General features: G+C 36.1%; 1 protein-coding gene across 1 annotated transcript in view; it reads right to left on the bottom strand.

Annotated features, from left to right (window-relative positions):
* Positions 1-24,192, bottom strand: part of Kif18a (kinesin family member 18A) — a 58,148-nt gene that overhangs the window by 23,473 nt on the left and 10,483 nt on the right. The window contains exons 5-13 of the mRNA XM_021153104.3: positions 23,518-23,628; positions 21,476-21,673; positions 19,819-19,995; positions 18,438-18,512; positions 18,134-18,246; positions 13,576-13,738; positions 9,451-9,615; positions 5,930-6,051; positions 426-661 (exon numbers count right to left, since the gene is read on the bottom strand). Coding sequence (XP_021008763.1) covers positions 426-661; positions 5,930-6,051; positions 9,451-9,615; positions 13,576-13,738; positions 18,134-18,246; positions 18,438-18,512; positions 19,819-19,995; positions 21,476-21,673; positions 23,518-23,628 — 1,360 coding nt within the window. The remainder of the gene's footprint in view (positions 1-425; positions 662-5,929; positions 6,052-9,450; positions 9,616-13,575; positions 13,739-18,133; positions 18,247-18,437; positions 18,513-19,818; positions 19,996-21,475; positions 21,674-23,517; positions 23,629-24,192) is intronic.

Raw genomic sequence — 24,192 nt, forward strand, 5'->3', positions numbered from 1 at the left:
TGTAAAACCAAGGTTATATGTTAGCTTTGCAATGAAAATATCTTATTCACAATTTGTAGAAAGGTGAGAGATAACAAATGTCAACAGAAACAGTGAATTCAATAGTGTTAGTTGATCTTAGGGTTAAGTTATTATATAGTATAGAATATACTATTATTTTTACAAACTTTAGCCCTTAATTGAAGTTAAAATCTAAATAAGAATGGGAAGTAAATGAAACTTCTAGTTATTCAGAACATCAATATACACATGCTGGTAGGTCCTGGGAGATTCTTGTTAATTAAAATTACCTAGAAGCTAGATTCTTTGTTAGTGGTAATCAAATAATCAAATCTATTAAAAAGAAAACAACTGTTCTGTAGATTGGAATATAAATAATCTTAGAAATCAAGCTTCCATTTATGGAATAAAATAAAAATACTTACAACAAGGAATAGACTGAATTGGTTCAAGCTGTGGGAAGGTCATGAGAAGAGAAATCCCTTGAAGATCATTTCGGTTTGAATGTTCGTTAGTTTGGTCAGCCCAAGCCACTGCCTTTTTTCTCTCTACTAAATGTTCAATATCTTTGAAGTCAGAATCAAAAGCAGGATTTGACAGGCCAGTTTCTTTCAATTTCCAATACTGTTTTCTTAGTACTGGAAGCAAAGCATTCAATACTCTACAAACAAGATGACAAGAAAGGGGAAAAGATCACTGTTTTAAACACACTACTATAGTTCTTTGGTATAATAGGCAAAGTATTACAGTATCATTAAAATGATTTCCTATATAACATTACTTGGCAAATTCTCCTGCCAAGTCTGCACCACATCTATGCGAGGCGGAACTGTCCTTTCCTAAAAACTATCTCTGTCCACTTTCTCCCTTAATGCCCATAAAAATATTAATATTAGTTTTTCCACAATTCAAATTTGCATTGTAAAAAATGTAATTTAACCCAAACATCTCAGAATATACTCAATATATTCAGTAGAGAATAAAATGAGTCTTGCATGGGAATTAGAAAAACCAGGATCCACAGGTAGTCCTGGTGTTTCTATGTGACCCTGGGAATATCTACCCAGCTGGAACACTTTCATTTTCCAAGCCCTCAGCCTCTACGACTCACCTCATGGCTTCTTCATAGTCAATAAAGTTAGACATACAACAGTTGCATCAATATCAATTGTGGACATTTTTGTATATGGCATATACAATATAGTATAGTAACTACACAGAGATATAAAGGGAACAATTTTTAACAGTGAGTGTGAAAAAGGGCCTGGGGATCTGTGCAGGGGAGGACAGCTACAGCTGCATATATTTACATATCTCTGTGCTTTTGGCAACTGTGCTGTTCTGGGGAGTAAGATTACTAGTTCTGAAAGTGCCATGAACGCTCTACTTTTGATGTTTGGAGTATTTCCATAATTTCATGATCGGAAGTGACGAGTGTTTCACTATATTTAAAGTGTATATTTAAGCAACAGACATTATCTAGATTGCCTACTTCCTTGAGAAAGCCTGAAATTGTTATCTGTCAGACAGGTGTGTAGGAGATGACCCCAATGAAACCTCGATAGTAGTCAGTTTCCAAAGTGCTCCATCATGGGTGCTGTCAACTGTTTGCTGCCATCAAGCATATCCTCACTGTACAAGATTCTTTTCTAAAGCTGGACTCTCACATAGACCAGGAGGGTCTCAAATTTACAGCAATCCTTATGCCTCTGCCACCACCATGTTAGAGTTAAGGCAAATCCCAACATTCCTGGCCCTGAAGAAGGCTACTAAAATTTTATTTGCTCACTCTTCAGACTCTCCTACACCTTTGCATTTTTCTGATTTTATTTTTGTGTTGTTTTTGCTAAACTCAAGGCTTTGAGTACAACTAAATGAGTCTCATAAACACCAGTAACTCATTAAACCTGGGGTTGGTTTTTAAGAACTCAGGCACCAGGTATGATAGTAAAGTTTTATGAATAAGAAATCTAAGGCTTTGCAATTTTACACAATTCCTACAAGGATATATTGTTAAAGAAAGCAGACTTGAAGGCTGGATCCAAAGTTTACTCATTACGTAACGCCATGCTGCTTTTGAAAGGTTTTGGTCCACAGATTCTCGAAATTAGTTGGAATACATTTTATGTCACGTTTATCTATGTGTCTGAACACAGTGGGGTTTAATAAACCTGGAAGCCTAAGCCTCTCCAGTGACTTGAGTAGTAACACGTGATGGGGAACTGCTGTAGCTGCAAATCCACAGTGAGCGCAAGGTTGAGTGTGAGGCCCCTTTAATTAGGATGGACTAATACCTCCCACTCCAAGAAGAAGGAAGATCTTTTTATTTTCTAGTGCTTCCTCAATGTCTTTCTTCAGTGTTTAAAAAATTTCATTGTACAGGTTTTTCATTTTTGAATGGCAGCATGAAGAGACAAGAATCTCATTTTATAGAACCTTAAAGTAATGCCTAGGAAGCTGTTAATTGATTCATAAAAAATGACAAAAGAAACTACACCACACTTTTAAAGAAAATCATAAACTGAAAGAATTTGAGAAGAAAAGTGTTAGTGGGCAGTGCAGTGAACATAAGAACATCACAAAGAATGGAAACAGGCTGGGCAGGGGTGGTGCACACCCTTAGGTCCCAGTGCTCAGGAGGCAGAGGCAGGCAGAGCTTTGTGAGATATTTGTGGTCAACAAATCGGGTTCTAGGATAGCTAGGACACTCTCCCCAAAAAAACAAAAACCAAACCGCCACAAACAACAACAACAAAAAACGAACCAACCAAACAACAGCAACCATCACCACACACAAAAAACAATAAATAAACGAAAACCTGTTTTTTGGAATCTGAAGAATGGCCTTGGGATCACCATTAGGATGGATGGCCATTTTCATGAGATTGAATCTCCTAATCCTTCAAGGGAGATCTTTTTATTTTCTACTGATGTCAATGTCTTTCTTTAGTGTTTTAAATTTTTCATTGAGTAGGTCTTTCATTTTGTTGGTTCTGTTTACTCCTAGTGTTTATTGTTCAAGGTTATTATGAATGAGACTGACTTGAATCCTGACTTCTTGTTCAGTACATCTGTCACTGGAACTACAGGAAGGCTGCTGTATTTGTGTGTTGATTTTCTTTCCCACTATTTGCAACATCATCAGAGCTGATTTGGTAAAGTCACTCAGTTCTCTTTACATCATTTGTAAAGAGGGAAACTTTGACTTTTCTTATTTTCATCCCTTTTTTTCTCCTGTTTTAATGCCCTCGTTCAGGCTTCAAGCACTATAGTTAGCAGAAGTGCAAAGAATGGACACCTTTGTCCTATTGCTCTGCTCTTAGACAGAATGCTGTATGCTTCCCCCCATTTCACACAATGTATGTATGTATGTATATATGTATGTATGTATGTATGTGTGTATGTATGTGTATATACACACATACATACATACATCCTTTACTCTGCTGAGGTGTGCTGGGCTCATCTTCAGTCTCTCCATGACTTATGCCATGAATGGATGAAGGATTCTAGCAAAGGCCTTTTCTGCATCTATGGAGATAATCATGTGGTTTCTATTTTTGTGATGCATTACATTCACTGATTTACAGAACCCCCAATTCTATGAAATGAAGCTAACTTCATCATGACTAATCTTTCTGGTGTGATTTTAAATTCAGCATGTTAGTATTATACCAAAACTTTTTGCATCTGTATTCATCAAGGGAACTGCTTGCAATGTGTGCTCATCTTGTGTTTGTTGTCAGGATAATACTAGCTTCATAAGGAGTTAGGAAGCAATCCTTCCATTTCCATCTTAAAGAACAATAGGCATTGTATTGGTGTTAGTTCTTGAAAGGTCTGATACAACTCTGTAGTAGTAAATCTATCTGATCCTGGGACTTTTTTATTTGAGAGACTTTTTCTTGTTGGTTCATGTTGTTGTTTAAATTATTTACTTGATTTATGTTTAATTTTGGTAGTTCATATGCATCCAGAAATTCCTCCATTTCATTTAAATTTGTTTCTAACTTAGTTTGAAAAGTTGGGTAAAAATGGTTTTATCCAGGTGTCTTAGGGTTTTACTGCTGTGAACAGACACCATGACCAAGGCAAGTCTTATAAAAAAAAAAACCAACAAAAAAAACAACAACATTTAATTGGGGCGGGCTTACAGGTTTAGAGGTTCAGTCCATTATCATCAAGGTGGGAGCATGGCAGTAACCAGGCAGGCATGGCACAGGCAGAGCTGAGAGTTCTACATCTTCATCCAAAGGCTGCTAGTGGAAGACTGACTTCCAGGCAAGTAGGGTGAGGATCTTATGCCCACACCCACAGTGACACACCTACTCCAACCAGGTCACACCTATTCCAACAAGGCCACACCTCCAAATGGTACCACTCCCTGGTCCAAGAATATACAAACCATCACACCAGGTTTGAACCCCAGGAGTGCAAAGAAAACAAAATATAACTCTACCAGTTTTCTGGTCAAGGTGTACCATCACCTGTGCAAAAGTGGGGTTAATAACTGACTAGATCTGAAGCCTACTCCGTGGGACAGAATTTATCTTGGCACTGAAGCCTGGCTATCAACCTGTGCTAGGGAAGACATAGGCTAAGAGTGGAACTTACTCTTTTTGGACTAAAATGTCTGCACATCACTGCCTTGCAAATTTCTATGTTTATACCCATAGATATTATCAAGTTCAGAGAAGTCTCTGCAGTGAACAATGGTGAATTTGGAGACACACAGCTGTCAAAGATGTTAAGAAGGTGATGGCCAAGAGCTCAGTCTTAAATAAGGCATTTACACCACCTCTTCTAAAGCTTTAAGAATGTAATCAAAGTAGAGTTGGAAAACAGGGATACGTGCTGCAAAAACCTTCTTCTGGACTTGATACAACCACTGCAATCAGGAATCTACAACCGTGGTGAGCAACACTGAATGGCTGTCAACAATCAATTGAGGATGGGAGAGGGCCTCAAGGTGCCCTACTAGTTACAGCCGAATTACTGGCAATTGATAGTATTCAGAGAGAAGGGAAGCATTGTCTTGGGTTGTGTAGCTCAGCAGATTTCAATGGGTAGATCAAAATTGATGATCATACAGATGGGTGTGCTTAAACTCAATGGGACAGCAAACCAAACCAAAGAAAGAAAGAAACAAACAAATACCCCTCAAATAGACAGGAAGGTGAAAAGATGACCTACAGGGAAGGAGAGTAGACAGGGAAAGGGTGGTGGTGGTGGGAGTGGTCAGTATGTACTTTGTACCTGTGTAAAACTATCAAAGAAAATTATTTACTTAATAAAAAAAGAAAATAAAGTATTTGAGATACCTGACCCTCATTTAGAGCTAGTAATAGAGTAATGAGATATGAGCACGTGGAATTTCCCCCTAAAGTTCTTGTTTGGAGTTGTATGCTATACAATTTTTCCCACTAATATTTTTATAACAAAACTCTTGCTTGTTGCAGGCCCCATATGAACCCAGGATGGGCTGGCACACAAGGTTTGTCTCCTAGACCAAGACTGGACATTGGGTAGGTGCAGGTGAGGGACATCACACTTGACGAGAGCACTGGCAGCGGTTTGAATGTAGAGGCCAGGAAGTTAAGTAGGCAGAGCCACCAAAAAACTTATCTTAGGATTGCTAATGACAAAACAAAACAAAACATACACACAAACAAACAAACAAACAAGCAAACCTGAAAACCTGTAAAGAACTATAAAAGAATTGGTTACTAGGAAAAGAGCCACATCCCTCACATTGTCTTTAATATTCTCTTTTTGTGTATTTTCTAATGCTGGCAAACAATTCAAATTAATGAAGCCCTTATGAGATAAAATTCAATTCCCTGACATTGGAGAGCTAAAACTTCTGTTCCCCAGATCCTTTCAGTTTGCAATGTTAAGACTGGTAGGCTGTTTAACTCGATGTACTTACGCCTCAGTTTGCTTGTGCTGCTGTTCCTGGAGACAAGCTAGAGCTGTCATGTGTGCCATTTGTGTTTTCAGTTCTTTGTTCTGGAGATGTAAATGGTGACAGTGAAGATCTTTATTGAGTGCCTAGGATCAATAATGAAAAATATATTTTAGACTTTTAAAAGAATTATACTACAACTAGTATGACATTTCATGAGGGCACCAAGTTTTCTTTTTTTGTTTTGTTTTTAAATTTGACAATAAGAGATCCTGTATAGGTAGTGAAGAACTTATCAGCAAAGAGACATTCCTTGAGAACTACATTTAAAGATAAACAACCCTTACTTTCCAACACTGCCATGGCACTGAATTACAATAAGAAAACTATTTATTCACTCTGTAGATCCACTTCTACTAGAAGGAACATTTCACCTAAGGATTGACTCTGATCAGTTCAGTAGATAAACCAGTGATTGGACTTGCATCCCGCGCCTCCCTACTCCAATATTCTTCATCTTCGAAAAAAAAAAATCTTTTGAATATTCCCATTTTTTAAACACTCTTCTGTTTAGGGCCAGGTATCCTCTCATCTACTACCTATGATTTATTCATCATCCCTGAAATGCATTAAAACTTAAAAAAACAAAAACCAAAAAAACAGCTCAGTGGATATGCTGAAGTATGAATAAAACCGTCTTAGCATCTTTAACTGTTTAATGGAAAAGTGAACTTCTAGGGACATTCTGTCTGGTTAGCTAATAATCTAATAAACAATAGAGATACGACTGAAATTTTCTAAAAAAATTTTGATACTCCATTTTGATATTTTCATACACCTTTGTAGTCCACAGTTGAACAGATTCTCTAAAGTATCAATTTGTCTGCTTGTTTTTTTATTTTATTTTGGTAGCTATTTTTATGATTACCAACTTATTATGTTCAAGGCCAAAGGAGGAGATGTAAAATATTAATGTCTTAGTAATGACAAACGAATGTAGGCTCTTGGTGAGGTTTGTTAAATAAACTACTTCTTATACTGGTGATAAGGGACAGTGACAGAGAAATGTTACTTTGAGATTCAAGAAAATGTACCGCAGGCTTGCCCACAGACCCATCTGGTGGGGGCATTTTGTCAATTGAGGTTTCTCTTTAAAAATGACTTTAGTTTGTGTCTAGCCGATATAAAATGAGCCAGCACAATTCATTTACATAACTCACCTTTATACTTTAAGAAATATATCATGTATTTTGGATAAAAACACTTTTTATGGAACCAGGATATGTCTAGAGGATTGACCTATGAGTCATTTGATTTTTTAGGGATATGTTCAGTCTTGAAACAAATGTCAGCTCAAGCCAAATACATGGCCTTTATGGAGATCAGTTGACTTGACTAAAGTGTAAATGCTGAACTTACTCATCTTGCATGATCTCCGGATAGTTTGTCAGTTAGAAAATCAAGTAAGTACATAAATATGTTTTGTAAACAGCTCTCTAAGTTTTCCTTACAAAACAACAATCACACATAATAAAAACTAGCTCTTCCTCATTTTTTATCCTCTGAAACGAATCTTCTTACCAAATCAATCAAAGATCTAGGGTAGATGACCTTCTTGGGAAACCAAGATTGCAATCTTAGTGTGTTCTTGTCTCAATACACTAATGACCAAATTTCATGAGAAGACCACAGCCTTTTACAACAAGAACAAGTCAGCTACTAACAGCTGACGTAAGAGTACAATGGGAAGTGACAGCCAGTTTTAGATCTCTAAAACTGGCTGATTATGCCAGGTTTGTTCACCCACAATAGATAGTTTACAGTAGGTGCAGGACACTGACACTGTCATGTTAGCTCTCAAATGTTTAGTTTAATTGTAGTGGAGAAAGAAAGGCCAAGTGTTATAGTATGAGATGACAATTAAAAAGTAGATAAGGAAGGAGGGCATAACAAAAACAGCATTAATTTCAAAGTCACAAGGAAGCAGTCTTTGTCCAAAGAATGCAGGACCATGGGTAAGTCTCTCTGTGAAGTTAGGTTACACTCTGTTTATACAGAAAATAAGTGCTTACGACTAGGAAATTGCTTCATCTGTGAAAACATCTCGGGAAAATAGAACCAAGCATAGGAGCTAGGTGGTAGAACTTGGAACTCTTCCTTCTTCATTTATAATATGTACAAGACTAGCCAAAGCTATACAGAGTGCTCTCTTAACAAACAGAAACTCTAGTTTTGAATACCTATATATGACAATAATAAAAAATTTTAAATTCATTGATAGTACCTCAATGATACTAACTTTATAAACACTATAATGTTGAAAAATGCAAGTGGTATCAGGTTAAACCTATAGATACTTTAGCTAATTTTTAAAATAAATGTATCAAATTTAAAACTTAAATAACCTACTTCCCAACTTAACTGGTGGGTGCACTCCTATACACTGGCATACAACTGAATATGGGTGCTGGGAGTAATCTTGCCACAGTAACCAGTTTTGAAAATAACAATCATAAATTAATTCATCATCAAATGTGTAACTAGGAAGATGTTTTTCTGACTACACATTCTCTCAAGGAATCACATGATGTCATCATAAAACCGGTCCTGAATACACAGCACTGAACTGTGTAACCCCAATAAAAGCTCCCTGAAAAACCCTGGCTCATTTAAGACTATTGTGTGCTAACAATTTATAGTATTTTTCCTGTACATACAAAGATTTCTATTCTATAGAAACACAATGGCTTACTCAGGCAAGTAAGGGAAAATAAAGACTTTGTTATTATCATTCCTCAGCATGGAAATATCAAATGTGTGTCTTTTTAGACTGTACTAAGCTATGTATGACTTTACAGATTACTGTTTGAGATCATGAGCTTCTTAAAACTTTATTAAATGACTTTTGACTTGCTTGTGATCATGAAAGAATTTTCAATCATTTCCAAAATGGCCTGAAATAAACCTCTGTCATTTTGTATTATGCACTATAAAAAGTTAACATTCTTGGTATTCCAGATTATAAAAAAATAAAAAATAAAATATTCATTAATTCTAAGACGTTACCTTGTTAACAAGATTTCATTAGTATTCAGATTTGCTTTTGCCTTTAACAAATGGTAAGCACACAAACACATTCCCCAAAAATGGTTTTAAAATAAATTCCTGTATTATTTATAATGTGTAAACGTGTTTTCTGTATAACTATTACATACTTATATATTCAGGGTCACAAAATAAATTTCTTAGGTAAAAATAAATTGAGTGGAAAAAGTTAAAGAGGCCTAAATGATGAAGCCTGAAGTAGTCTGAAATAGAGACAGTTACTTAATAAACATTTAAAAATAAGTTGAGCCTTTTGAAAGTAGAAACCACAAACCGATTAGGTAATTAGTGAGTTTAAAGTCATACTCATTAAAACCAGTAAAGTGAAGTAAGTCAATCTAGAGAAATGTGAAAGATATGTCATCAACAAGAAAAGAAACATAAAGAGCTCAGTCACACCAGCTAAATCTGGACACATGGACACATGGACACATCTATACCTCCGGAATATCACCATTTTGACCTAAGAGTCGCATTTCGTTTTCAACTCGATGTAGCCAATTAGTATTTTCATCAAATTGTTTTGACACCTCTTCTTTCTTTTTCTCTAGAAAACAGCTGTTGGTTTTCAACTTTTCAAGTCTGTGATCTCGTTTGCAAGTGGCCTGAAACACAACAGTGAATTAATAGTTCACTTAATTGTTATAATTGATATGCGCAACACTAAAAAATAAATACATTTTCTTACGCTGGCATAGTTCATTATGTTAAGCCTTGCTTACCATTTCCTCATTAAATATCATGGCAAAATAGGCTATCAGGTGGGAGTCGTTTTACAAAATTACATTTTGAGAATGTATGGCTTTAAGAAATGCAGTGGTTAAATGGAAAAACTATGAGTTTTTGGTATGCTACATTTGTAAAGTTCATATAAGGTTAGATAAATTCCATGATTTTTTTAATCAAAATAAAATAGCATGCATGCTCCGGTCTTGTCTTTTCTCCAATCTGAAAGATGTGAAGAACAAAAGAGTTCACTATTCTAATTTGTCTGCTCTAAATGAGAGAAAAACGTATCAGAGCCATTTATTAATAACTGACCTCGCCTATGGTCAAGCTGAGTACCAAAATAGATATGCTGTGTAAATTTGGTATTTTACTTCTTCATAAGGTATCTCTGGTCATATTTGGTCTTCTGATATTCTTATACCCCAAAGGCTATACATACACATCAACATGGGAACTACGGGTCAAAATAGCTTGGTCTCTCTGGGCAATTTGCCAGTGGACACTCAACTAAATAATTACCATATGTGCTGGTGTACCTAAAACAGAGAGTCCTCAGAGATTAGAAGAAACAGAGGACAGGAACCAACAAATAAAGAGCCGAGCAACACATTCTTGGTGAAACAGCTTGTCTTCTTGTGGTGGCACACACCTTTAATCCCAGCACTTGGGAGGCAGAGGCAGGTGGATTTCAGAGTTCGAGGCCAGCCTGGTCTACAGAGTGAGTTCCAGGACAGCGAAGGCTACACAGAGAAACCCTGTCTCGAAAAACCAATATATATATTTCTAAAAATTATTCATTATTTTTTCAGGCATAGGAAAATCTTCATCTTGGTAGAGGATATTAGCTTGCAAGTATTCAGGGCCCAGCAAATGTGCCTGCCATTAAGTTAGTCAGATTCTAGATATCTATCATTTCCCTAACTTCCCTTCAGGGAAAATAAAATGGCCAAGGAAAAGCTGACTTACAGGTTATGGTCAAATGTTCAGAGAACATGGCTGGTAAGTAGTGTCATTCCTATCAGGTTTCATAACGTCTTTATTGTCACTTCTCTAATTATATCTTAAATCACTTTTTATTCCTCTCACAGAAAACCTTACCAAAACAAAACAGCTGCTTAAACAAACAAAATACTCGTTTTCTCCCAAAATGGGAACAAAGGACAGAATACAAAATGCTAACATAATAGATGCTATACAGCAAAGGTTAGATCTAACTTTGGTAGAAGCATCTGTAGTCTTCATATGAAGGTATGGGGTCCTTCCAGGGGAGTCACTGGGTCAAACTAATTTTTATAATACTTAAGCCTTTTTATAATTTATAATACGTATTATAATTTTTTATAATTTATAATTATAATACTTATTATAATTTATAATATACTTATTATAATTTTTATAATTCATTAGCCTTTTAAGTAGTCGACAATTTTTTTTTCAAAACAATGATTTATTTTAATGTGTGAGTATTTCGCTCTGATGGGAGAATGTACATCATGTGCATTCCGGCTTCTGACAGAGGTCAGAAAAGATCATGAGGTAACTAACAACTGAGTTACAGATGGTTGCAAGCCACTGCAAGTTTCTAGCACTTGGAGCTGGAAACTGAAACCAGGTCCTCTGAGGAGCAACAAGTGCTCTCAACCACTGAGACAGCTCTCTAGCCAGCCTTCTTCATTCCAATGATACATCAGGTTAAGAGTGTTCCAGGAGCTAACAGAGGTAAAGTACAGAATATAAAAGGAGTAGATGAAAGAATACAGCTGTCATGTGCCAGGCAGAGTTGCATATGTAAATCAATGCTATTGTTCTCACAAGCTTTTTTTCTGATTTGGAAAGTAATTGGTTATCTTCACAAACCTACAATTATAACAAGTATTTCTATTGGTAGACAGAGTCTATAAAGAAAGGTCTATTAAGTCCAAGTTTTAATGGTAGGAAAGGGTCCTAAACTTGAAGCTTAAGAGTGCTAGAGCAGAAAGTGGGAGATGTGGCATTTTGACTTTCTTCTGCTATTCAGAAAGTGTGAAAACTCAGACAAGTCAATCTCAATGCGTCTTCAGTCACTATGTGAAAAAGAAGATAAAAGGTTTATACCCGCTTGAAGGTACTGGCAAATTACATTCCCTTTGCCTTAACATTTACCAATGTGATCGTGACTCCTGAAATTGTGGGCAGGAAGTGACCTATGGACGTGAAGACAATACAACTCTAGAAAGGCCCTACCTGAAAACCCAAAAAGAACAATTTGACTTCTAATGTCCATCAAATTTATTTATTCTCTATGATTGGCATTCTGGATATTTTCCAATGGTCTATCCTGTTCTACCAAGAAAAGGTGTTTAGTAACACATTCTTAACTATGTGTAGTGAATTCTGACATAAAAGTAGCACATTACCCTATTGAGGCTTGAAAGAACTTTATACATTCAACACACAAAACGTTTAGAACAAAACAGGTCATGAGATAGAAAACATGATTCTAAAATTTTAGGTGTCAATATTACTTTGTGAAAAAAGAAACAAAATGCCCAAATAAACAAACCAGAAGAACAAAACAACCCTACCCCAAAACACAACAAAAAACAAAACAAAATAATCAAAACCCCACTACTATGATGCAACACTTCTGATTATCTCACAAGCAAAGCAACAGAGTTAAGAGCACAAATCCTAATCCTAGCCTCCTAGAGTCTAAATCACAGATCAGCTACCTGCAGTCTTGTATTAATTTGGACAAAACTAGCCATACTTAGGAGGGAGAATATTAAATATCTTATGGATTTTTTTGACAATTAAGTAAATTAATATATGTAAACTGCCTAAGCATTGCCTGCTACTGTATGATTAGGTAATTTTTAAAAATTCTAGTGTATAAATCCTTTAATTTTTGAAAATTTCATTAGTTTTCTTCACTCTGAGGTATTCTTTATTGGGAGTCTTTATCTTTGATTCCTTTATCTTCCATTCCTCTTTTATCACTAGCCACTTTTACAGCTTCCCCTAAATTACTTAAGTGTCTAAATTCTTAGGTTTCTGTCTTATATGTTGAGTCTCCTGTGGGGAATTTCTTAAAGTTCTGGGCTGGTGTGGGTTATTTCTCAGGGTAGTTTTGCATTGGTTTTACCAGGTTCTCAGAGGTGTAGCACTGGCTTGATGCCATTTTATTTGTCAACTTTACCTTATTTTCTACATAAAAATAAATAGGCTTTACCTCAACCATGTTGAAATGCATACCTTTAATTGAGTCTTCAGATGCGATAATTTTCTTACACCTGCCTCCCCCCTCACTTGTCCCCCCCCAACCCCCACCCACCCCGTATATCTCTTTCTCCCACAGCATGAAGGGCGTACTTCTTTGAATTTCTTCACTGTATTTGAAGGCTCTTATGTTAAGCTACTGTGTTTTTAGTGGTTCAAACCCAAGGTAGGTAGTAAGAACAGTGTATGAATTGAAGAAGAGAGAAGAACATATCACTGTATTTAAAAACAGTACAATACTGAACTTTGGTTAGATCTTTACTAAGACCACACAGTCATGCCTAACAAGATCAGTGATAAAATATTCTTTTCTGAATAAGAACAACAAAAACATAAAATCCCCTCTTGGGTTAAGTTGTAAAGTGTTGGTGCTTCTGAAAAGGCTGCCTCTACTTACAGGCCCTCAAACAAGGAACAAGTGGAAGTACATGCTTGCTTTTTAAAGTTTCCCAAGTGTTTGCAATGGTTCCCACGTTATATCCAAGTTTCTGAGAATGAGTAAGGATTGGTGCTTAGCAAATCTCTAGAGGTTGGATTTTCCATGCTCTCTGTAGTTCAGGCATACAGTAGCCAAGTACCTTTTCCACTTTGTCTTCGGAACACATCATCTCTATCTGTTTATGGCACTGCTGGTGATAGGATGACTTCAGTTCATTTGCTTTAAGTAACATTTCTAACTTCAGATACTCTTGCCTGATTCCTTCTCTATTCTGGAACAAGCAGTTCAGAATTTCTTGAAATCTACCAAATATAAAATACAGCATTATTTCATTAAATTTGTATTATATAATATATAGCTTACTTAAATAACATGTATCACCTTAATTTTTATTACTTTAGGTTTCTTTCTGCTGCAAAGAAAATCATGTTATTTAAATATTCAGGTTTCACAAGACTTCTGATATTAGTAATATGCTGAATTTTGCCATATGTAGTCTAAGTGCTTAGCAGAAAGGAAAGGGATGATAGCCTGGCTCTGTACTATGGCAATTCTCACAACCCTAGTAGTACTGCAGCATCACGTGCTGCTCGGTGTTGGCTTACTGTGAAGAAAAAGCAACAGGAGGCATTATCATATGGTAGCTCCATGGCCCCCTAGGGAAAATCAGAGAACCAGTTTTAGCCTCAAAGATTATTATAGTCAAAATAGACCATAAGGCAAGGTACCCCCTACAGTTTGGCAAAGAGTCAACTGACACAGGCAGGTCCTAAAACATCCATGTTAACAATGTGGCAAACCTAGAAAACTGTGGTCTCCTTCTCCAAATGGCAAACTAAAGAATCAAATTTGTGGAGTTTATTAGATGCCAAGGATACAAAATTGATTACATCCTATGAAAATTGTTGTCCTTTCAGGACAAACTACATTGTTCACAATATTTTAGTCTTATAAACAACCCCCCTCCCCAAATTCTCTAGAGAAAATTAACTACAAAGCCTTTAAAATAAAAGCAAGTCCACACATATAAAAATAAGTGTCCCCTGGGCAGAATTTTGAATATATTTGTAAGGATCTCTGGAAAAGGTACTGCCAATTTATGTCATAAGTTTTTAATGAAACTCACTAAGCCACAGTCCATTGACTTGCTATAGCTTTGTTAAGCTGATAACTATTTCATAGGAAGCGCATGTAAACACTGTGCATTCACTGTACTGTATTACACCAACACTAGTGCCAATCAACGAACTGATAAGTTATCTTCAGGTTATACCCCAAGACAATATTTTAGTTTTTGTAACTTTTTAATTCAAGGGCAGAGTTCAATACTGTCAAACTTATAAATTTTGGTCTAAATATTTTACTTGGTGTTTACTGTTTTTAGAGAAAGTCAATCAATATCAAGGGTTTCTAGGTAATGTCTAAAAAAAAAAAGAGCTTTTTGGGCTAATATCCAGTTATCAGTGAGTTGGAAAACCCAAAATACAATTCACAGATCACATGAAGCTTAAGAAGAAGGAAGACCAATGTGTGGGTGCTTCGGTCCTTCTTAGAAGGGGGAACAAAATACTCATGGGAGCAAATATGGAGACAGTATGGTGCAGAGAAGGAAGGAAAGGCCATCCAGAGACTGCCACACCTGGGACCCATTCCATATACAGTCACCAAACCCAGACACTGTTGTGGATGCCAAGAAGTTCACGCTGACAGGAGCCTGATATAGCTGTCTCCTGAGAGGATCTCTCAGAGCCTGACATATACAGAAGCAGATGCTTGCAGCCAACCATTGAATTGATCACAGGGTCCTCAATTGAGGAGTTAGAGAAAGGACTGAAGGAGCTGGAAGAGATTGCAACCCCATAGGAAGAACAACAATAACCAATCAGAGCTCCCAGAGTCTAAACCACCAACCAAGGAGTACACATGGAGGAACCTATGGCCACAGCCCTGTAGCAGAGCCTTGTCAGGCATCAATGGAAGAGGCCCTTGGTCCCATGAAGGTTCGATGCCCCAGTGTAGTGGAACTCAAGGGCAGGGAGGCGGGAGTGGGTGGGTGAGGGCACACCTTCATAGAAGCAGGAGAGGGTATAGGATAGAGGGTTTCTTGGGGGGGGGGGGGGATCAGGAAAGGTGATAACATTTGAAATGCAAATAAATATCATCCAAAAAAAAAAAAAAACTACATAAAACAAATAAATCGTATGGGGGCTTGGGAGTAACTACTTTCTAGACATTCAGAATGTTTAAACTACAAAATGTTGTACTAATGTTTTTAGGTGAGACACAATGAATTAAGATTTTACCACTTCCTTGGCATAGTCACAGCCACAGATTTTTACACCTGTTGTATTTTTTTCCTTTTGTATTTTACAAATACTCTGGAGTAAGAAAATATCACATATATATCCATCATTTTCTAAAAGATGCACAAAAATGTTACTGAAGATTTTGGGAAGCAAGCTTTTGTTAATTCATGGTATTCAAGAGCACCGTGTAACAACATGAGTGATATTAAAAGGAGCATCACAGAGTACTGGGACGGTTTCTTCTGTAGAAAAATGACAAAGGGTTAAAGGATGCATAACTTTATACACAAATAATTGATCACTTCATGGCTCAAACCATCTCCCATCCAGATAATTTTACCAGAAAGGAAAGTTAGGGGACTGTAAAGCCTGCCTAGAAATTTAGACGAATTAAGAGCACTCAACAAGCATCCAAATTTGGTTCACAGCACTCATGCTGGACAGATTACAACTGCCTGTGCTCCAGGGAGATCAAACCCATGTGCACATACATATGCTCACACAGACACACCACACTCACACACACAACCACACAGATAGGGTTGGGGGGTGGGGGAGAGACAGAGAGAGAGAAAGAGAGAGAGAGAGAGAGAGAGAGAGAGAGAGAGAGAGAGAGAGAGAGAGAGAGAGAGAGAGAGAGAGAATTTAAATCCATCAACCCCTCATGAAAGGGTTTACCAATATTGAAGTCCACCTCCCCTCCCTAATGAGAACTGTGATACCAAACATAGAACCTGTAACATCACACATGTTAGGCAAGCACTCTAAAACACTACATCACTACTATTTCTATGCTTTCAATTCTGAGATACAGTCATCCTAAATTTTCCAGGCTGGACTTGAAACTGCAGTCCTTGTGACTCAGAATTCTAAGTATCTGTTGCTACAGAGTTGGGCTACCATTTTAGTTAAAAAATTACACTTGGTTAATGTTGCCAAATTTATAAAAGTAATCACTCTAACTTTGAAAAACTGCTAGTTTGTTTATTTATTTATTTATTCCGAGACAGGGTTTCCCTGCTGGTTTATTTATTTATTTATTTATTTATTTATTTATTTATTTATTTATTTATTCCGAGACAGGGTTTCTCTGTATAGCCCTGGCTGTCCTGGAACTTACTTTGTAGACCAGGCTGGCCTCGAACCCAGAAATCCGCCTGCCTCTGCCTCCCAAGTGCTGGTATTAAAGGCGTGTGCCACCGCCACCTGGATTGCTAGTTTAATTTTTAAGAATCTTGTATTATATTAGTGTTAATATCTTGTTTAACTAACAATTACATATTAATTATAACATTACATCATAGTAAAAACTTTCTTTGATAGAAGTAAATGAGATACAAGGAAAAACTTATGTATGTTTTAAGATAAAAAATTCTGAGGAATTAAAAATGATTCTCTAATTAAAATAACATTTTAGTACTGTAACAGGCTATTTGGGAGGTTAAACAACTCCAACATATGGGAAGATAGCATGCTTAGTGCCCTTGTACTTGAACAGCATACAGTGAAACTTTTTGTCACTGACAGAAATAATTGTTAAATTAAATGTGATATTTGTAAAATATCACAGCATGAGAAGAATACAGAAACAAAGCCTGATATTTCTGACTTACTGAGATGACCCAGGGGGTAAAAGTGCTTGCTGCACAAATCTCATAACCTCAGTCCAGTCTCGGAAACTCACAGTGGTAGGAAGGCAAGAACTGACCCTTGAAGGTATCTCTTGCCTTACATACTCCCTCCTTCCAACCTCTATTCGCGTACACACACACACACAAAACATCTGAATATAATTTAAATTTGAGACCTCTTACTACATTCTGTAGTTGAGTAATACATCTTTTAACTCTACTGAAAAAGATTGTTGTAGTGATCAAATCAAATTTTACGGAGAAAGCCAAGATACAATAACACAGTATTCAAAAGGATACTTTTTTCCTCAATCAATTATGACAACTTTACGAGCTGATCCATAAAGACAACAGAGCAAGACATACAAAGCTTGAGTGGGTCACTCTGGACAGGAAATAGTCTATCATCCTACATCACTGTGAAGCTCACTCAGATAATAACTGAAAACTAGTAAGTGCGTTAGTAATTCCATGCAGAATCAATAAAAACAGAACAGATTTTTATAAAACTTTACAAGTACTAAGGCCAGAGAACACAAACTAACTTCCCAGATAACTAGATAACTAGGTTTCCTTCCCCTGGCTTTCCTATCTGGATAATCAAAAGAACTGATTTCCAGAGGTTCACATGGAAATTATTTTCTGAATTCAGTTGAGTGTATGTAGATACAAGATGATATATAACAAAATACGATGATTAATAAAACATAAAGCTACACTTTAAAACTATACATTTCTCATGAGATTTTCACAGCTTTACCTTTCAATTTCTTTGTCTTCTGTGTCTGAATGTACTAATTTAGCACAGTCATTTCTGTCAGACAGGGCTTTCTGTTCTTCATAGGCCTTTAGTTTTTCTTTCAACATTAAAATCTAGCAGAGAAAAAACTAATTAAAATACAAGTCATGATTTGTCTCCATCTTACATGACCATAGCAAAAGCTCAGCTAAAAATAATAGTCAAAACCAGATTACCATTCTAATAGGAAATACATCAAATTTTGGGACAATAAGGAATAAAACATCCCATAAATAAAAAGCTATAGGCAATTATGTAGACATACCTCTGCTTTCTGCATATTACATATCTTTACATACTGAGATATGTGACTGTTGAGATTAAGAACATTGCTCTTCAACTGTTGAAAAATAGAAAATTTGATTATAATCATACAGTTAAATAGAACATAAAGTGGCATTATATCTCATTAGCTAGGTTCCACCAATTTTCACTTTTTGACAAATATAAGTATGTGAGTATCATGATTAATTATGGCCATATTTAAAATCTGGGACCAGAGAGTATGTTGAGTGTACAGATGAAATTATAAACAAATTGGCTTTCTGGAAAACAAAAACAAAACCTACCAACCAAACAAAAACCTCTAAGCATTTTTTCACCATAATAAAAATTGCCTATTTTTCCCTTTAAAAAATTCAGAATTCTGTTTTATGTTTGTATTTATATTAGTTTGTTATTTTTATATTTTCTGTAACAGTATGATTCTATTGGCACTTTAATAGAATAGTCAGGAGAAAATTAAACATACAGTTAGTTTTTAAGATACTGGAAATTTTTTTTCAAGTGAGTTAAAACCAAGCACTTTAAAGTCTTCAGGCTTTAGCCCGGATACTTGTAAAATTTAGCACAAAGACAAAGCTAGAAACCTCCACAATGGGTTGGAGTAAGGACATGAAAATGTGTAAAAATCTTTGTACACTTATATAGTTTGACCTTTTATATAAATAGTATATGGACATTTCTCACACCGTGACACACTGTGTATCTTCAGACTCTGAAAAGGGGGAAAGGAAGAGGTTGATGAGACTTCACATCAACTTAACTGAGGTCCCTTCTAAGAGGTTCTGTAATTTTAAAATGGGTATATTTTTACCTGCATCAGTTTTAAAGTATCCAATTATATTAAAAAAAAGTTTCCCAGCCATTCATGATCAGATACTTCTTGACTTAACATAAGATTATGCATGTGAAAATTTAGTATAATGTTATACAATTATGTAAATAATGTTATAAACTGAGGTAGGTCTAATTTGTTGGTGCTCCAACAAATATTATACAGGTGCTTATCACCTGTAAATATTTATCATAATGAATAAAAAAATAAATTTAGACACATTAAATCCTTGGCTGATTAATTCTCTGGTGCTATCCAACCACCATGTGCCAAGATGTAAAGAAAAGAAAAAGCCACTAAAGTATAAAGTAGTCCAGCACCCATAAGAATGAGTAACAGTATCTACTGCAGAGGGGATCAAGATGCAGAAAGTGAGACTAAGTTACCTTCAGCAGCTAGGGAGGACATTTCTAACCTGAACTGGCAAATTCCTTGACAGAAACTCCACCATAATTAAGACTTTAATTAGAGTTATGAAAATAACATATACACAATATTTTCACAATAAAGTCAAAGTAAATGCACTTACAGAAGATTTAATTTCCTTTGCACGATTAGCATACTTAAGAGTGTTATATGTGTCATCATAAAATAAAGAGGAAGGACTAACAGCAGCTATCATTATAGTTTGACAGTTTCCTCCAAGAGAGTCCTTCAGCAAACGAGTAAGCTTACTATTTCTGTAAGGAATATGCTGATTTCTTCTCTGAAAGAACAAAAGAAGAATACTTATTTCATTTCCACATATAAATAAGAAGTGAGTACTATTTCAGGAGGAGAATGTACACAAAGCCCAGTGATATAACTGGTATCTGACATGACGTGAACTCATCTTTACTATCCAGTGAATATTTGAAAGTCCCATCTGCAGTGGACAGCATGGCTTACCAGGTAAGGAAAGATGGCTGCCTCCACGCCTGAGGGCAATCCATAGAGTCACTGGCTCTAGAGTGACATCACTCTGATGTCAGTGAGCATTCACATGTACACACAAGGAAATACAATTCTAAAACTGACATCTCAAAGTACAAACTTTACAACCAAACAGCTATCAAGGTGACATGTTAAGTGTGTCTGAAAACAAGGGTGGCAGGCAACATGTGCCTGTGACCAAGGGCAAAGCAAGATTGTATTTCTCAAACAACCAAAAAACAACATCCGTGAAACAAACTCCCAGAAACTGAAGTGACTTTATTAAATAGCAGTATATCACGCGCATGTTTGAATTTTCAACTCTGAATATAAAGCATCTTGCCTTTTCTTTTTTTTTCAGTAAAAACTGAAATGTGTTTACTTTCCCAAAGTGAATGTTAAAATGGTACATGACAAAACTGTACAGAGATTTGAGATTCATTCAGGGAATCTATTTCTAGATGAATGATGTTTGATATATACATATATTGAATTAATTGCATGTTGCTTTTTCAATGGTCACTTGCCCGCTTAAGAAAATTTTCCTAATAATTTTAAAATAATTACTCTAAATTAAAATAATGTCAATGGTGATTTTCCTAAAGTTTCTAGGATTTTTTTTAGCTTCAATTATCACACTTTAAAAACAAATTAACACACCATCAAACATACTATATACTAGTAAGTACTTCTGATATAAGCTGCATGGAAAATAGTTTTAAATGCCTCAAAGCTTTAGGAAACATTCTATTATTTAATTATACTTTAGACCTTACACATTCTTTTTCTTTTCTTAACTCTATTGTATTACTACAATTACTTAGTCTAAAGGTTTTTTTATGTCTTCATATCAATTAATTATCATTTTTGCCATCTCCTGATCATTGCATAGTTATTTACAATGAAGTTCAAAGCTGGCTATCTGAAAGAAAAGCAACCAGTACTGAGCATGGTGGAACAGACCTGAAATTAAAGCTTTTGGAGGCTGAGACAAGAGGCTAGAAAGTCCAAGACCAGCCTAATCAACTCACGGAGACCCTGTCTCAAAAAACCCCCAAGAATAGAGTACTTTTCTAGCACACATGAGGTACTGGGTTCAATCCCAAGTACCACAAAATACATACACACAAAAATAGTCTCTCACAAAACAACAAACACAAAATAGCACTCATGTAGCATGATTTAGTAGTTCAGCGTCACTGACATCTGTCACCTGTATTACAACATGCTGCACACTTACCAAGTAACATGTTACGTAAGCATATGGGACGTACCTTTGTATTTGCTAAGGCATTGATGACATTCCCAAGAGCTAAAAGAGATTTGTTAATATTTGTGCCTTCTACAAATCGTGACCCTTTAGCACCCGAAACACTGGCCCTCTCAGATCCTGCGAGGTCGATGAGTGACATTTTGGCTATACGGACATTTTGATTGATGCTCGCTGTTTTGTCTTGTTGTCGCAAATAAATCTTAAAATCATAGAACAGGGGAAAAGGAGTGTAAATTTTAATGGAATTAAAGGAAACACTTTACTTAGAAAAATATACACACGACGGTAAGTCAGTCTCCCTTTAAAAAGCAACAAACAGCATATTATATGTCTGATATCAGTACTGGAATTACTAGAGTTGAGGAAAATATTAAAATGAAGACTTATATATATGAGTTTTGATATTAAAGGCTGTTCCAAAGGCCCATGTACTAATTGAGTTTCCATCTTGGTGCCTTGGCGATTTCTAGATGAAAACCCAATAGGTCTATGTATAGTACAAGCTACTTTCAGGCAAGGGGATATGTGTGTGATGGATCACATGAGTCCAGAAGTTTGAAGATCAACCTAGACATATGATATGCTAAGACTCTGGTGTCTCTTATACTCCACAAAGAACAAAGAGAAAAACAAGTGGGAAGTCTTTGGGCCATGGGTATTTCCTTCAAGGAAAGAATAGGGTCTTAGCTCATCTCTATTCCTATCTATTTTTCCATCCAGCTTATAACGTATGCAACATCCCCCCTCAATGATGTGCTGCCTCACCATAGGCCCAAAAGCAATAAGGCCAGCTGACACCAGACCAAAACTCCCAGCACTGTGTGTGAAAATAAACTGTTCATTAACAATTTGATCATTTCAAGAATTTCAGCTGTCCAGGAATGTATAGTCCACTCGACATTTTTGAGACAGGTGGTCATGTGGCCATGAGCTTACTAGTCAAAAGTGACCTTGAAATTCAGAACCTCTCTACCCCTGGAACACCAACCAAATGTACAGGTTTTAGCCACTGTGCCCAATTTAATTGTGCTGAAGACTGAAATTAGTGTTTTATGTATATTAGGCAAGCATTTTATCAACTGAGCTCCCTCCTCAACTCCTTATGTAACCATCTTCAGTTGCTTTGTAGACTTTAACATGATAGGTGGAAGAGAGATGAAGACAAAGAAAGATCCAATACATTCTAGAGAAATCTCACTGTCATAAACACTTTTCTGAAAACTACTGATGAAGAAAATGTCAGTGAGAGAGAAAAGATACAACTACTGAATGGACACTATCTGAATGATTTAACTACCTTAGATATGAACGCTTTAACTGTATCTTTTTGATAAGATGGATTTCACAGGCTAGTGACATGGTCAAAGAGCTTTCCACAAGGCCTGAAGACTGAGTCAGGAGTTCCTAGACCCAACTCTGATGGGAGGAGGGTACTGATTCCCTCAAGTACTTTGCTGTGTAATTTAAAATACAGCTCTACATGAATAACCAGGATAGTAATAATTCTTAAGGAATGTAGTTGATTACATGGTCAGTATCTTTCATTTCTACTTTTTTACTCCTATTTGATATATTCTCTATGTTCAAGAAATTCTTCAAGTCATGAAAGTAAAACCCCATGTATGGGACATAAAATCATCTCAATTTTAAATATTTTTTGATGTTGAAGTACTTTTAAGAGCAAAGTGGGCTGGGGTGACAATTTAGTAGTATAAGGAATATTCTTACACTAATGACCTTGGCTTTTGCAGGCAAGGGGTTATAGTGCTTGTAATCCCAACTACTCAGGACACTGGGGTAAAAGGAACAAGAACAAAAATCAGGCCTGGGCATTGCTACTTAATGATCTCAAAGCCAACCTGCTCATCTTAATGAGAGTATGTCTTACAACAAAGTAAACAGCAAACAAAGTTACAAAGCAATGGAAGTGCTGAGGAAAAGATGTCTATGAGACTTTATTGCCACATATGAAAACTACTCATGAGCTTGCCTTTATTGTAATTGACAACTTAACAGTCACAGCCTAAAGTAAAGGCCTGTTACCTGGAAAACAGCATGGGAACGAGAAGACACCGCATTCACGTCAGTGGGATGCTGGGTCCTGTTTTTGTTTCCACTGTCTAGTAGCTGTAATATTTCCTCTGAAGATTTAGGCTAGGAGTTCAAATAGAAAAAGAAGTATTTAGTAATCTATCTTTAAAAATTCCAACTAACCTTTATTTACTTAAGTGCCAGGGAAAATCAAGCCCAAGGCCTGATAAATACTAGGGAGGTGTGCAACTACAGAGAGCTACATCCCAGACCCTCAGTAAGCTTATTGAACAAATGATAGTTTTAAAGGTAAAAGAAAATGATTTCTCTGAATTATTTCCTATTAAATGTTGACTATGCAGGATTTGTTTAGTACTTGGGGTTATCTAAGGAGTAGGAGGTAAAATCTAGTCTCTAAGATAATATACAAATGTATTTAAAAGAATAATACATTTTCAGTAAGAGTTAAACGGAAAAATATCCCTCAATTGTTTCATAAGAACATTGTAACATGACTATTCAGTAAAAGGCAGTAGAATGAGGCTATCCCCAGCTCTGATCTCTATTTTGCTAGCGTCACTGTGACCTTGGATAGTCACTCAGGGCTTTAGATCCTTTGTAATTGACTTTAGTCTTAAATTTTATTAGTTTCTTTTTCAGACACAGCAGAGTCAAACTAATAACTGG

The sequence above is a fragment of the Mus caroli genome, unplaced genomic scaffold, assembly GCF_978045245.1.
Source record: "Mus caroli unplaced genomic scaffold, Mus_caroli_1 scaffold_2, whole genome shotgun sequence".
Taxonomy (NCBI): domain Eukaryota; kingdom Metazoa; phylum Chordata; class Mammalia; order Rodentia; family Muridae; genus Mus; species Mus caroli.